Consider the following 15,614-nt stretch of genomic DNA (forward strand, 5'->3'; position numbering starts at 1 on the left):
CCGGGCCAGGGGGAGGGGAGGGACGCGAGCCGAGCCTCCTGTTCATTAGCAGTTGAGAAAAATTCCTTTCTAGTTTGATCAATCCTTGTTTTCCTCGGCAGAGCCGAGGCGCCCGCCCAGCGCGGAGACGGAGAGCGGGGTCTTTCCGCGGCGGGGGCGCCCGGCGCCGGGCCTCGGGGGAGCGCTGAAGTAGCGACGAGGAGGTCAGGCCGGAGCACCTCTGGGGCTTCTCCTCCCTCCCTTTCTGGTTGGGTTTTTTTTTTTTTTTCCACTTCTCTCCCTCCCCCTTCCGTTTCTATTTGTGAAGGGAGGAGGAAGGCAGAGGCGGGCTGGTGTCTCTGGCCGGGGACTGGAATTTCATCTGAATGACTGCCCCTGCGCGCACACAGCGCCCCGGAGTCGGCCCGCCTGCGCCCAGCAGCCCGCACCCGCAGACGGCCGGCAAGCCCGGGGGCGCCCACGCCACCGCCCCGGGACCGCCGGCTCGCCTAGCCCGCCCGGTCTGGATCTAGCAGCCACCGGCGCGGCAGCACTTGTTTCCCCGGCCCTCGGGCCCCGGACAAGGCAAGGGAGACGCGGCGCCGGCGAGCCGGGAGGGAGCCACCATTGCCGCCGCCGTCGTCGCTAGAGGAAGTGTGCGGTTCCCGGGCTCTGTCCGCCTCGGGGCGTGCCCCAATGTCAGTCGCGGGGCCGAGCGCAGGCCGCGGGCTGTTTCTGCCCTAGCCGCGCAGACGGGTAGGCGGCCTCTTATATGGAATTTGGACTCCGGCGCTCCCCTCCAGGGCTGGTGCCCCGGCTGCGGCCCTGGCGCAGTCCACCACCTCCCGCTAGGCGCTCGGGAGGAGGAGGAGACGCAACCGGCTGCGCGCGCGGTGTGAGGACCGAGGCTCCCTCTGGGGGGCGGGCGCGCGGAAGGCGCTGGTGACTGAGCGACTGTCGGGGCCTCTTGGGGCCGGAGCTCGGGGCTCGGTGGGCCTAGAGCGGTACCAGCCGGACCCCCAGGGCTGGGGAGTTGGGAAGGCCTGCCCGGGCCCCCTGCCCGCAGTCGCCATGGCAGATAATTGGAAGAACTGCTTCGAGGAGGAACTCATCTGTCCCATCTGCCTGCATGTCTTCGTGGAGCCTGTGCAATTGCCGTGCAAACACAACTTCTGCCGGGGATGCATCGGCGAGGCTTGGGCCAAGGACAGCGGCCTGGTGCGCTGTCCGGAGTGCAACCAGGCCTACAACCAAAAGCCGGGCCTGGAGAAGAATCTGAAGCTCACCAACATTGTGGAGAAGTTCAACGCCCTGCACGTGGAGAAGCCGCCCACGGCGTTGCACTGCGTGTTCTGTCGCCGCGGCCCTCCTCTCCCCGCACAGAAGGTCTGCCTGCGCTGCGAGGCGCCCTGCTGCCAGTCCCACGTGCAGACGCACCTGCAGCAGCCCTCTACCGCCCGCGGGCACCTCCTGGTGGAGGCGGACGACGTGCGGGCCTGGAGCTGCCCGCAGCACAACGCCTACCGCCTCTACCACTGCGAGGCCGAGCAGGTGGCCGTGTGCCAGTACTGCTGCTACTACAGCGGTGCGCATCAGGGACACTCGGTGTGCGACGTGGAGATCCGGAGGAATGAGATCCGGGCAAGTACCCTACACACACACTCACACACTCCCTACTGTGCGGGGACCTCCCATCTGCACAGGCTGACTCTTGTGACATCAGGCCAGAAGCCCCCTTCCAAACTCTAGTACTCTGAAAGTTTGGGTTCAAGGTTCTAGGAAGAAGGGTCCCCCATGGCTACTTAATACGTTCTTGCACCTGTGCTCTGAGAGCTCATCTTGTAAGTTATTTATAGAACTGAGGTGTGGGGCTGTCAAGGGTAGAGTTTGGGTGTTGCTTTTCCGTTTTTCACACAGCTCCCTCCCCCAGCCTTGTTTCTGTAGGCCCTAGGGAAGTCACCAAGGCGGTGACCCAGGTTTTGCTTCTCCAGCTGCTGTTTATGTAATGAGTGTCCTGGTGCCGCTGCTGTGGCTGACATGATCCATGATGTTGGCATACCAATGAGGAAGTAAACAAAAGCAGCCATGTTAGTTTCTAGCCCTGCTGGAAACACATTGCGGGGTGGAAGGGAGCTTCCCCGGGGAGAGCAGAACTCCGGGTATCTATGTGGACAAGGCCTGGACAGCCAGCGGTACCACGGGACAGTGTCTCGACCATTTGGATTATTCCGGGTAGCCCGCTGTCCGTGTGTGAGAATCCCCTCCCTCTGTGCGCCTGTCTGTGTTGCATGCGCCTGCATGAACAAACCTTAAAGTATGTGTCTCGTCTTTCTCATCCTGAGCCCTTTGCTCCCAGCTCAGCCCTCCATCACAGCCCTCCCACATTTGGGGAGGGGAAGTGGAAGACGGAAAAAGAATCCTGTGGGTTTAAGGTTGAGCCGCCTCACAATCTGGTTTCAGGCAGCTGGCTCCCCTGGGCTGCCGGCTGAGTGATTACGGAACCACATCCCCTCCCATTGTATACACCCTGCAGCAGCGGCCAATGTCAAAACCGCCTTCCCCCTCAGGCCTCTGGGCCTGGCTTTGGAGCCGGACTGAGGCAATACTTCCGTCCCCTTCCTCAGAGGGGGGCTCCTCCTAGGTCCCTCCCTGGTCCCCTGGCTTTCGGAGTTGAGTCATACCAGAAGGAAGGGGGTTGGCCCGAGACTGTCTGAGCCGTTTCTGGAGCCCCAGCTTGGGGCCTGGGGCAGAGGCTGGGCTCTGGGAGGACTGGGAGTGTTTCTGGGTGGGGGCCCCTGGGGGCTAGTCGAGGCCAGCGAGGAGCTTGGGTATGAGGAAGCAGCTAGCAAGGGCCGGTCACAGAGGAGGGCCATTTCCTTTGGAGGGACCAGTCTGAATGAGTCACTGTTTAGCAATTAAAAAACGTACACAGACAACTAACAAAAGGCAGGAGGGCTGCCACTGGCTGAGGGCAAAGACAACAAATAAAATTTGCTGTATAATTAGTTTCCAATTCAATGGGCTAGCTCTGGGTTTTTGTGCCAGGACAAGGCCTCTGGTTTCTTAAAGGAAGTGTGTGGGGTAAGGGGGTGGAGAGAGGAGCCACCCCCGCCCCCTTCCCCACTAGGGTTAGAAAAGGCAGAAGCCTAGAGAAAGCAGAGGAGCCGGAGGGCAGGCAGAGCTCAGACTTTCCCCAGCATTGGGAAGCTGCTGCTATTAATAAAGATGGAAGGGCTTGGGGCGGGAGGAGGCTGGGAAAAGGCAGAGGCAGGAGAAAGGGGGCTGTCCAGTTCTCAGTCCTGGGATTGGCAGAGGAAAGTGAGAGGAGGGGAAGGGCTAAGACAGGACTGAAAGGAACAGAACGGGGCGCTGAGTGCATGTGTGCTCCCACCCACAGTTGGCTCTTAGCTGTGTCTCAGTGCTGGGGATGTCTTTGATTTGGATGGGGAAGAAAGCATAATGGTACCTAACTCAGTAATAGGAGGGGATCTTTCGGTGTATGTCTGTGTTTACTAGTGTCTTTGACTGTCTGCCTTGCCCTCAAATGCACCTGTCTCCTGGTTGTGTAGTTGGGGTGGGGGGGGGTGGCATGTGCATGCAGTGTATCCTGGGGGTCCCATCAGCAGGTCTCCAGTCTGCAGCTCACAGGAGGGACTGGATGGAAGCAGGCCCTGAACTTTGTCAGCAGCTGTGCCCGTGTGTTTGTGTCTTCATTCTTGTTCCTGGTGTGGGCAGGCTCAGAAGTGTTGGGTCACATCAGGGCCAGATGTGCAATTCTGTTTGCTTAGCATCTGTGCCCCCTAGCCTGAGTCTCATCCCCCTCCAGCCCTCGGGATTCTCTCTGCTGCCCAGGGTACTGGAGTTGGAAACCCTTTAATCGCCCAGCACCACTCAGTATGAGTTGTACTTATTGAATATGGGGGGAGGGGGGGGCTTTGGGGAACCTGAATGGAAGAACCCATTTCACTCTCCATCTTATCTGGGCCCTGGGGGGGGGGGCGGGAGGACCTTTCCCTGGGCCTCTTTTCTCTTGGGAATCAGTCCCAAAGGACTTCTGCTGGTACTGTGAGTAAAGGCAACAGAATTCTCCTGGATATAAGAGCAGAAGCATGGAGGCCTGACACATGCCTTGAAATGTAGCTCTGCTTCTTGTGCTTCCTCTTCTGTCCTCCTGGGAGAGGGGAGGGGGCAGCTGCTGAAATGCCCTATTGGCTAGAAATAGAAAACCCGATCAACCTCTCCCTGGGGGCCCCAACCCTGAGAGCAGGGGCCCAGAAGGAAGGCAAGCAGGGCCCCACTGGGGGAGAGGCGGGGCAAGCAGAGCAGGGGATCCCAGAGTCAGGCTTGTGAAGTCTGTGGTCCCACCGTGCCCTTGGGAGGCCAGTGTGTAGGTCACATTTTCCCGAGGCCTGGATGCCCAGTGCGTGGGCCCCAGAGACCATTCTCTGGGCTGTGTCTAGACTAAATATGTTCTCTCCTGGGGCTATGAGAGGCTAAAAGCCTAAGATTAGGACATTTGGGTGGGCTCGGGCCTGGCAGCCCCAGGTGTTCAAACCCTCTTCCAGTCCCCGCCCTGGGTTTAGGGTTTTATCTGAGCAACAGGAATTCTGTGAGCTGGGAGCGCCCCTATCAAGAACTCCCTCAACCTGGAAAGATGACTCAAGCTAAAGCCAAACTCTGTGTGTGAGGGGATATGCAGGGGGTGTGAGTGTTTTCAGGTCATAGTTGGTGGTTCTTTGTCATTTGTAGGACCCCAGATCAAGGCTGGAATGGGGAATGGTCTTTCCATTCTTGGAGGTTCAGAGTTCAGATGTTCTTTTCAGAGGAGATCCCACTGCTTGGGCCGGCTTGTGGTTTGCAGCTGCTGGGGTGATGTTACCCGCTGCTCACATTGCCCTTGGCTGGAGGGGTCGTATGGGACCCTGGAGGGGATCCCAGGTCTCCACTCTGCCTGTCTGTATCACGTGGACTGTAGGGGTGAGGTTTGCCCCCAGCTACCTCGTCCCCCACCATACTCCTGAGGCAGGGTGGGAGCTGGGGCAGGGAGGCTGTGTGTTTGAGATGCTAGCATCATGTAGGTGCCACTTCCTTGACCATCCTGAGCCTGCCTCCCTGGGCCCAGGCAGAGGCCCACCCCCACCTCCACCCCAGGATACTGCTGACACAGCCGGGAGCTTCTCATGCACGAATATTGATCCCTCTGCCTCCTGCAACCCTGGGGAGCGGTGTATTCATGTCAGTCTGCAGGTGTGTGTGTGTGTGTGTAGCCGGCTTGTCTGGTTGTGTATCTCACATGTGAATTTTTTGTACCTCAACATGTGTATCTCTGAGAAGGTACAATGTGAGTGACTGATTGAATTATGTAGTTGTCTATGTGTGTGTGGTGCAGGGTCAGAAAGAGCACAAGTATGTGTTTGTGAGAGAGCAAGCATGCTGCACACCTGTCAGGTGAAGTTGAGTGTGTGTGTGTGTGTGTGTCTGTGTGTGTGACTGTCAGCGTGATGGTGCCAGCGGGACTGCCTGCTCAGGCTGTGGCTGATGCTTGTCAGTCTTGGGCAACTTTTCTCACCTGGTGGTGCGGGAATTAGGGAGGGAAGGGGAAGATGGGATTCACCTTAGGGTGAGCTTGTTGTCTGTGGCAGTATCGGAGGTAGCCGCCTGGGTGGACCCTGCGGTGCTGTATTGGGGCAGTCTGGGTGGGCTCAGGGAGAAGATGAGCCGGGCTTGGGCCCCGACCCTGGACTGAGCAGGCAGGCCTGGTTGGCCTCATCCCTGGCTCTGGGAAAGCCTTCCTTCCCGGCTGGCCTGGCATTCAAACCCAGACAAAGGGGGGCTTTCTCTCTTGCCTCTTTGTTCTGCTGCCCCAGAGCTCTGCTCTCTGCATGGCAAAAGCTAATTTGACTCTGCAGCTGGGAAACCCTCTCTGGGGTCCACTGGGGCTCGCCTCCCAGGTGCTGTGTCTCTCCTTGCCCTGGCACCTGCCCTGGCACTTCTTCTCTCTGGGTCTGTGGTTACCCCAGCCTGGGGGTTCACCAGGTGGCCCAAGGCAGGAGCTGAGGCACAGATAGGGGCATCTAGGGTAGGCAGTGCTGCTCTGGGACGAGGGGAGAGTGCTGTGGCCCAGAGAGTGAGAAGGTAAGTATTTCTGGGAGGAGTTCTTGAGTGAGAGAGTGGGGGGTGGGTTTGGTAGCTGGGGAGGAGGTTGAGGGTAGGGTAGCTCTGGAGCAGGAGTTGCAGCCAGAGCTGGAGCTGGCTCGAGAGTTGTCTGGGCAGGGGTCTGGCTGGCTGAGCTCCCTCTTCCTGCCCCCCCACCCTCCCACCGCAGCCTGCAGGACCCAGCCCTGGACTTGTCTGAAAACCTCAGGCCTGCCTCTGGCCCAGCTCCTGGGGCCCTGTTCCCTCCTGACCTTGCTTCTCTGCAAGGTTGACTTGTGGGTTTTATTATTATTTATTAACTTTTATACAGCCCAGAGTCCCCACGGCCTCACCCGTCTGCCCAGTCCAGTCTGGCACCAAAAATGCCAGCTGGGCCTGGCCAGTCAGGCTCTAGAGAGACATGAGGCTTTCCCAGGACAGGAATCTGAGGGGCTTACGACTGATTGGCCCCTCTCCAGGCTGGGAGGGGCATCAGAGGGAGCAGCTCAAGGCAGAGTCTAGAACACTGGGTCACAGGAATGAGGAGCGGGATGTTCTGGGGCCTTGGAGAGATGGGAATGGAGTGCCCTCAAGCCTTCTTGCTGCTTTGCCCTCACAGACCTGAGGGGAAGGGGCAGGAGTGAGCAGGTCCTGTCTGGCCCAGGGCCGAGGAGCGGGCCTGGGCCTCCTGTTGCCACCCCTCCTGCTGGAGGCCTGGTCTGTCAGTGCGTCTAGTCCGGACCAAGGGTCCCCGCTTCGCTCTGCTCCCCCTGCTCCTGCACACTTGAGGTGTGTCACAGCCCAGGTGACTTACTGTGGGCTGGGAGCAGGTTATGAAGTCTCCTCCCAGCAGTGAGAGCCCTTGCTCTGACTCAAGTGGGGAAATCTCGTCCTATCTCAGCTCTGGGTTTTTCCCAGGTGGGAAATCGGGCCTTAGCTCTCAGCAACTCCTCGGGGTTTGGGATGTGGAGAGGGTTCCAGCCTTTGCTTCCTCTGCTCCCTGTCTTCCAGCTTCTTGGCAACCTGATGTAGTCATTTGGGATGACTGAGGTGAGGGTAATGAAGAGGCAGCACGGGGATATTTCCCTCCGTCCCCCAAGTTTCCTAGTGCCTGAGGAGGAAGCGGTCCTCCCAACCCCCTGCTTCCTCCAGGTGTTGTCTGTGGCAGGGTTAAGATCACCTGGCCCCAGGGAGGGCAGTGCCTGTAAGGGTGAGCTGGCCAATTCAGCCCCCTCCCCAGTGGCAGAGACAGGAGCCCAAGGGCCTCTGAGCTGGGGCAGGGGACTAGAAAACCCAGCCACGCTGGGCTCCTCCCTCAGGGGGCTCCAGGGAGCCAGGAACCAGCACCTGGGACTGCTGAAGCTAAGGCAAGATGCTGCAGGGCCCCGGGGTAGAAGTGCTGCCAGAAAAGACTCTGAGAAAGGCCTAGAAGAGGGAAGGGGCTGAGTCACCCCACCCCCAACCCAGGACTGGACAGGAGGTGCCTCCCTTGGCTCTGCCCTGAGGGGTCAGCCATGGACCCCCTGAAGGGCTTTCAGGGTGTCGGGGAGGAGCCTCCCACTGGTCTGGAGAGTTGGAATAAGAGCAGCCCCGTTCCTATCCCCTGAGGGCAACTGGGCTGGGAACCCACCTGGGCTGCTCTTTCCTGGGCCTCCACCCCAGGTGCACCTCCCATCAGATACTGGTGGTTTTGAGCAGGGAGTCCGTGATGCACAGATTCGGTGGGGTGTGTGGGACCTGAGCTTTCAGATATCCGGGGCATTGGGAAGGCAAAGGTGGCCTGGAGTCTGAGATGCGTTGTGGGGTGGAGGGCTGTCCTCCTGAGTGTGGGTATAAGGTCACCAGCAGGCAGAAATCTGGGGGCCAGCTGTTAGAGGGGAGGTAAAAAGGTATAACGTTCCTGAAAGAGGGTGTCCTGGCCACCTTGCCTTCCTGCTAGGCCTCTCTCAACTGACTGGGGCCTTCTGGAGGTGCAGCCTTCACCGGGCAGGGGGGTGAGAGCAGGTACATGTGCAGCTGTATACGACAGTGTGCGTGAGATATTCGCCAGGCAGTGCGTGCCGTTGTATGCGTGTGTCTGGGCAATACTGTGAGGTGCTGGCTGCCCTCTTCACACAACCCCGGGTGGTTTCACAGGCCAGGAGGATCTCCAATTACCTACCTCTATTCCCGCCTCCCACCCAGAGGTGCTTCTCAAAAGCTGCGACCCTCGGGTTCCAACAGATCTCTGTGCGTGTTGGGCTGGGGTGGGAGCCGGCTGTCAGTGTAAGGTGCTGGGCAGAGTGGGGTCTCCTGGGGCTGGTTCTTCGTAGTCCTGCCCTGCAGCACTGAAAGGTCAGGTGGTTGGGGGTGGCTGCCCCAGGCTTCCCCAGCTTAGTTGAGAGCCTCACCGCCACCTACTCCACTTCTTGGGGTCCTGGTTCTTGGTTTAGCCACCAACACACAAGGGGGCTACCGAACTCCTCACTGGCCCTGTCTTCCTCACATGTGAAAGGGGGTGGGGGTAAGAAAGGGGTCGGCAACAGCTTGGGAAGCCAGCTGTGTGTGGGTGGGAGTGGGAGTCATGGGGTCAGACCTGAGGGTCAGTCTGAGGCCCACGCAGAGGAAGGAGAAAGAATCATTCCTTGTTGAGTGGACACTCACTGTGAGGTAGGCTCTGTGCAGTTTGCTTTGCAAACCTTATTTTATGTGTAAAACCCATGGGTTTTATAGTAAACATGATATATAGATATATATAGAGATATATATACACACACACGTATGGCATTTGTGTGGCCCAGCACCCTATAGAAAGAGAGGAAGGGAGAGAGAGAGAGAAACATCAGTTTGTTGTTCCACTTACTTATGCACTCATTGGTTGATTTTTTTGTATGCGCCCTGACTGGGAATTGAACCTACAACCTCGATGTATCAGGACAACACTCTAACCAACTGAGCTACCTGGCCAGGGCACAAAGCCCTATTTTCAAGAGACCTTGAGTTTTGTAGGCCGATCAAACCATGGTTTGTGAGCTAAGATACAGAATAGTGTATTCTGTAGCTCTTTCTGGGATAATGGCATGTTAGTCATGTGTGACTAGTGGCTACCGTCCTGGACAGCACAGCTATAGAGAGGCCAGACTGTGACAGCCCCACTGTATGACCTGTACAGGCTCTGAGCAGGTTCCTGAAAAGTCTCCTAGAGGAGGGAGGGGGCCTTAAGTTGAGCCTTGAAAGATACAAGGAGGGGGAACAGGCACTGTAGGCTGCAGAAAACCCTCAGCAGAGAGCAGGGAGTGCGAATGTGTGCAGAATGTTGAGGACAGGACACCACCAGGTCTTAAAAGTGCCTCCATTACTGTGCTAAAATGTTTGGAAGGAGGGAGTCAGAGTTCCTGAGCAGGGGCAAGACCCTGTTTAAAGGGGTGTGTCTGCTGACGGTGGGTGACAGAATGGAGGGAGCAGCTGGGACGGGCAGGGCTGGGAGCAAGGGGATTGTGGAGATAGGAGATTAGGGGCTGGGGTGAGCAGCTTGGTCCAGTACCTTCCAGGAGTCTGGCCTCAGGTTTTAGGACAGCCAGCGTCTCCTTTCCACCGGGCTCCAACTTGGGGGCCGAGGGAGCTAGCAAGGACTGCTGAGGCCCAGCTCTCGGCATCAAGAACAAGGGTGTTGGGCCCTGTGTCTTAGGGCACTCATCTCTCAGACGGGGCTCCCCAGAGGGAGGCAACGTGACTTGGGTAAGAACAAAGCCTACCGCCAGATCACCGAGGTTTGCATCCCAGTTCTCCCACTTAACTAGCTATGCGCTTGGGATGAATTACTTAACCTCTATGGTTTCCTCTTTCCTGAAATGAGGATAATAGTACTTCTCTCGTATTGTTGCTGGGATGATCAGATTCATCTGAGGTGGGGGGGCAGTGCTTAGAACAGAGGCTGGCCTGACCCTGCCCTCAGAAAGCTCATGGTTTAGACATGTGTGAGAAGCTATTCCAGGCTTTTGGTTCCTGAGAACAGGCTGGCCCAAGAGCTGTCACCAACCAGGCCCCTGGGATTGCATGAGGGCCAGCAGAGGTTGGATGGCAGAAATTTCAGGTGACCTGGGTCAAAAGATCTATAGGATGAGTCTGTTCCGTAGAGGGAAGGTTGGTACTCACCCACCCTTGGTGAGGGAGGGATAGAGCCACAGCCCCCTCTGATGCCCCTGCCTCCACTGTCCCTGCAGAAGATGCTGATGAAACAGCAGGACCGGCTGGAGGAGCGAGAACAGGACATTGAGGACCAGCTGTACAAACTTGAGTCAGACAAGCGCCTGGTAGAGGTAGCTAAGCCCAAGTTCATGGTGTGGGGTGGGGGCGGCTTGGGTGCAGGACCTGGAGCTAGTACCTTCCTTGGGCTAGGATCTGGGCCAGAACCCCTCGGTCAGTCTCTCAGCGGACTGTTAGCAGATGAGCCCCACTGATACCGGGGACACCTGGCACAGAGTCCTGTGCTACCAGCAGGTCACACCCTGCCCTTGGGAAGCCTGGGGGTCTGGGGTCCCAGACTCTGCCATCCAGGGTGCGAGACAGGCGGAAGTGGCAGCCAGAGGTCCTGACGAGCACTCCTGCCCCGTGCCTGCAGGAGAAGGTGAGCCAGCTGAAGGAAGAAGTGAGGCTGCAGTATGAGAAGCTGCACCAGCTGCTGGACGAGGACCTGGGGCAGACGGTGGAGGTTCTGGACAAGGCCCAGGCCAAGTTCTGCAGTGAGAACGCAGCGCAGGCGCTGCACCTCGGGGAGCGCATGCAAGAAGCCAAGAAGCTGCTGGGCTCCCTGCAGCTGCTCTTCGACAAGACAGAGGACGTCAGCTTCATGAAGGTGGGCTGGGCCCAGGAGCAGCCGGTGGGGCCTGGGGGCATTCCTACATTGGAGTCTGCGATTCTCTGCTCCCCAACCGGTTTCCCTGACCAGTGTACCCACAGGGCTCTGGAACAACCCTGTTCTTTTCGACCTTGGCGACCTTGGCGACCTTGGCAAGCCATCTATGTTCCTCATGCCTCAGTTTCCTCCCCTTAAAATGGGGTTTATAATACACATCTGCTTATTCTCAGTCCAAATTTTAAATATCTGTACACAAGGAAAAAAAGTCTGGCAACTCATTTAACAGCAAAAATTGACTTGGTGTTGGCAATTTATGGTCTTTATTTATCTTGCTTGGTACAAATATTCAAACATTTTGCTACAGAAACATTGTGTATTGGATTATGGTGCCGACTGGGGGTGATATGTAATATATGCTACAGGCACCATATTTCCCTTCTGAAATCCATATAATTCCACATTCCAAAACACAGCTGGCCCCAAAGATTTTGAATAGAGGATTGAGTGCCAGCAGAACCTTCCTTCTAGGTTAGCTGCGTGGAGAAAATGATGGGTGTATAAAAAGCACTTGCAGTATTCTGTCGCATAGTAAGTGTTCAATGTCAGCTGTTCTTAAAAACGAAGACACCTCCACCACAAGCTCCCCCACCCCCAGCCACACTGTAGCCAGAATCAGGAGGTCAACCCTGCCCGGGGAGAGGGAAGCGGGACAGCTTTTGTCTTCCCTTCTCCTGAGTTGTCTCTTCCACTGACTCAACCTCTTCTCTCTCCCTAGAACACCAAGTCTGTGAAAATCCTCATGGACAGGTGAGCAGACGGTCACTGGCCCTCAGGGGAGCACCTCCTGGGGAGGGTGGGGAAGGCCAGGCCCACAGGGCGGTGGTGGGGCGGGCTCACCGGTGATCCCTCCTCACAGCAGATGCCCCGTCCACTGCCCCCAGGACCCAGACCTGCACAGGCAGCAGCCTTTCTCCCCCTAAGATCGGCCACCTGAACTCCAAGCTCTTCCTGAACGAGGTGGCCAAGAAGGAGAAGCAGCTTCGGAAGATGCTAGAAGGTGAGGGTGGGGCCCTCAACGGAAGGGGGAGAGAGCCCTTAGTTCAAGGGTATATACCAGAGCCTTCCCTGTGAGAGGCAGCGTGGCCTAGTCGGGTGGACTTTTCTTCATGTCCTCGCTTGGCTACTTCTAGCTGTGGGTCTTTGGGCAAGCCTGCCCCTCCCTGAGCCTCAGTTTCTTCAGCTGTGAAACGGGAATAATAATAGTAACTACCAGTAATGAAGCAGTGACACTGACCAAAATGATGCATAATGCAGTGTGCCTGGTCCTGCAGATGAGAAAGGTCCCCAGGGGAGAGGAGGCCTGGGTTGTTTCGGATGTGAACTTCAGCGGCTTTTGTCCCAAACTCTCCACAGGCCCCTTCAGCACACCGGTGCCCTTCCTGCAAAGCGTCCCCCTGTACCCTTGTGGCGTGAGCAGCTCTGGGGCGGAGAAGCGCAAGCACTCAATGGCCTTCCCCGAGGCCAGTTTCCTAGAGACGTCGTCAGGCCCTGTGGGCAGCCAGTATGGGGCAGCGGGCACGGCCAGCGGCGAGGGCCAGTCAGGGCAGCCCCTGGGGCCCTGCAGCTCCACGCAGCACTTGGTGGCCCTGCCGGCTGGCGCCCAGCCAGTGCACTCGAGTCCTGTGTTTCCCCCATCACAGTACCCCAATGGCTCCGCCGCCCAGCAGCCCATGCTCCCCCAGTACGGTGGCCGCAAGATTCTCGTCTGTTCTGTGGACAACTGTTACTGTTCTTCCGTGGCCAACCATGGCGGCCACCAGCCCTACCCCCGCTCCGGCCATTTCCCCTGGACAGTGCCCTCGCAGGAGTACTCACACCCGCTCCCACCCGCACCCTCCGTCCCCCAGTCCCTTCCTGGCCTGGCGGTCAGAGACTGGCTCGACGCCTCCCAGCAGCCTGGCCACCAGGATTTCTACAGGGTGTATGGGCAGCCGTCCACCAAACACTACGTGACGAGCTAACGCCACGCAGGCGGCGGGGCGCTGGGGAATCTTCCCCCCCAGCCCCCAGTGGCTCGGGAATTATGCATCCAGAGATCTGCCCTTCTACCTTCCTGTCCACCCTCCCTTCCTCCTTCATTCCCCCAAGTCTTGTCCTTTTGGATTTTGTTTTGTTTGGCCTTTGTTTTTTTGATTTTTTTTTTTTATTATTATGAATCTCCTGGACACGGAGGTGACGTGGGAGCTGGGCCGGGCCGGGGCCGCAGGTGGCCCTGGAGTTGGGGAAGCGCGTACCTCAAGGCGCTGAGCTCTCTCTGTCTCTCCTTTCTCCTTCCACTTCTTCCCACCTCTATGGCTAAGAGGAGCCGCAGCTTTCCCTACAGCCTTGGGGGGTGGGCGCACACCCTCCTCACCCCGCCCTGGAAGAAAGGGCCAGTGCCCGCTGGCCTGCTTCTGCTCCTGTTTTTCTTTTGGGCAGTTTGATCACTGACTGAGTAAGGAATGACCTGTAGGTTGTGGGGCTTTTGTTTTTTAATTTTTTTTTTAAACAAAGAATGATTTCTCCTGCTTCCTTCTCACCATCCTCCCAGACGGAGTTCAAAGGCCACTTCTCACGCAGCTTTTGGCGCCTTCAGCCTCAGAGTGGAATCTTACAGGCAGGAACCCCGTGTCCAGGAAAGGGAAAAAGGAACTTTGCCAACAATAGTGACCACAGCAAAAGCAAATAATAATAATATTAATAATAATAAAGAAATAAATAATTACACAAAAAATAGCACAGCCCTTGTGGAGGTCAGTGGGGGAGGAGGGGCTGCCCTGAGTTGGGTCCTCGCCTGGATTTTGACACAGCAGCTTCCTGTAGTGAGCACTTTGTATGAATCGTGGACTTCTGTTCTCAAGGCGCAGGTATTTATTCTGTAATCTGTCTAGAGCACACACGGAAATCCGACCTTCTAATAAACATAATGGCGCAGTCCCACTCCCTGCCTCGCCTCTTACCCCCAACTCCCTTAGTCCCGGACTCCTCAGGCATCTGTGTGGAGAGGACTGTCCAGGAACGGAGGCCCTGCCCTCCTGGCCTGATTCTCTTCTGGGTCTAGCCTGTTCTGAGCCTGTGAGTGTCAACCCATAAGGCACTAACTATATCTACTCTTGGCCTTGGGTTTATTTGGGAAATATTTGCCGAGAGTCTCCCAGGCCCAGTCCTCTGCTTCATGGGCCCCAGCATCTCTGAGGTTCTGTGAACATGTTCTTCGCTAGGTCAGACAAAGGAAGAAATACAAGTGAAAGAGTGCTTCCTTCAGTCCACAAGTATTCATTGAGCACGAGCACTGCATAGATATAAAGCAAGATCCTGTCTTGGAATTTGGTCTAACTGGGCCCCCATTGGGTGGGTGGGGTCACAGCTCCGTGCTTCCTTTGGTGACTTGGGCTCTGGCGCCTTAGCGTAGAAGATCAGGCAGGAAAATCTTTGCTCTGGAAGGCATGGGAGCAGGGTTGCAAAGTGAAAGTACATCCTACCTTTATCCCCTTTGGCAGAGCTCAGAGTCTAGCATGTCTTGGGAATTTACTAATCCAAAGGGCCAGTTCCTGGAGCCCCACTTGGTGGGAATCATCGAGAGCCCAGGAATCTGCACTTTTAACTCCCCAGTTGATTCTGACACATCCTGGGGTTTCAGAAGTCAGCCGTGAGGGACTGTCCAGGGTCCTGCTTGTCACAGGGACCCCTGAGATGGAAGGTGGGGATGGGACACCCCAGAAGCCCTTCTCTTTTGCAGAGGAGCTGACCTCTTTGAAAATATCTCTGGTTTGTTGCCTAACAGTACGTCGGTCTGCTTGTGTTGTAAATAGCTGGTACCTTTCCATATAGTAGCTTCTGGAGCAGAATCGGCCTGAGAGACCCACCTCAGGAAGCCCAGAGCAAGTCGTAAGTGCAGTGCCAGGGGCCCAAGTCTCATCAACCCCTAGTCACCCCTCTTAGAAAAATAAGGACCCAAATTGGAGAGCATGGGCAGGCCAGTTGGGCTGGCCAAACCAGGGTTTTGATGCTGTGAAGTACCTCTCTCCCCCCTCCCTGTGGGAGTAGAAAAAGACTCAGTGGGAGCGGGTGGGGACGGGCCCTTTTTCCTTTGCTCCCCCTGTCCTACTTCGGCAGAGAGCCAGACCCAGGAGCAGGATGACAACAGCTGGCCTGCCCCCTTCTCTTCCCCTGCACCTGTTAAGGGCCGACGAGAGGGGGCAGATGGCTGGGGCACAGTGCCCCTCCAAACCAGGGTGGGAGGGTGCCTGGGGGCAGGTGCTGGTGGACAGGTAGAGATTTAACTCCGCTCACATCTGTTCCTGTTCCACTGTCCCTTTCTCTAGTCAGGAACCCTGGGACATCTTCTGTGCCAAGAGTTGGGAGCCAAGACAGAAAGCTGCCCGATTTCTTTCCCGCTTGGCCTAGTTTTGTTTTAGTTGATGGGGGAGGATCTTTCTCCAGGTGCATCAATCACATAGGGTATGGAAGGAGACTCAGGTGGTGGTGGGATGAGCTTGAAGGACCCGCGGGCCCTCTGCCCCACCCCCAGCCCTGAAAGCCTACCCTAGACAATGACACACTCAGGCTGCAGGCAAAGCGGCCAGCTGCCTGGAGTCCGGCCTGGGGGTGCCTGGGCAGCCAG

At 57.1% G+C, this 15,614-nt stretch overlaps 1 protein-coding gene across 1 annotated transcript; it reads left to right on the forward strand.

Annotated features, from left to right (window-relative positions):
• Positions 1 to 13,930, forward strand: TRIM8 (tripartite motif containing 8). Its single transcript, XM_045854211.1, has 6 exons — positions 1 to 1,620; positions 10,317 to 10,412; positions 10,715 to 10,948; positions 11,727 to 11,758; positions 11,893 to 12,008; positions 12,365 to 13,930. Exons 1-6 carry the CDS (start codon positions 1,051 to 1,053, stop codon positions 12,970 to 12,972), a joined length of 1,656 nt encoding a protein of 551 aa, XP_045710167.1. The 5' UTR covers positions 1 to 1,050; the 3' UTR covers positions 12,973 to 13,930.
• The last annotated feature ends 1,684 nt before the right edge of the window (positions 13,931 to 15,614 follow it).

The sequence above is a fragment of the Phyllostomus hastatus genome, unplaced genomic scaffold (assembly GCF_019186645.2).
Source record: "Phyllostomus hastatus isolate PE091 unplaced genomic scaffold, TTU_PhHast_1.1 phas_scaffold_1066, whole genome shotgun sequence".
In the NCBI taxonomy this organism is placed as follows: Eukaryota; Metazoa; Chordata; class Mammalia; order Chiroptera; family Phyllostomidae; genus Phyllostomus; species Phyllostomus hastatus.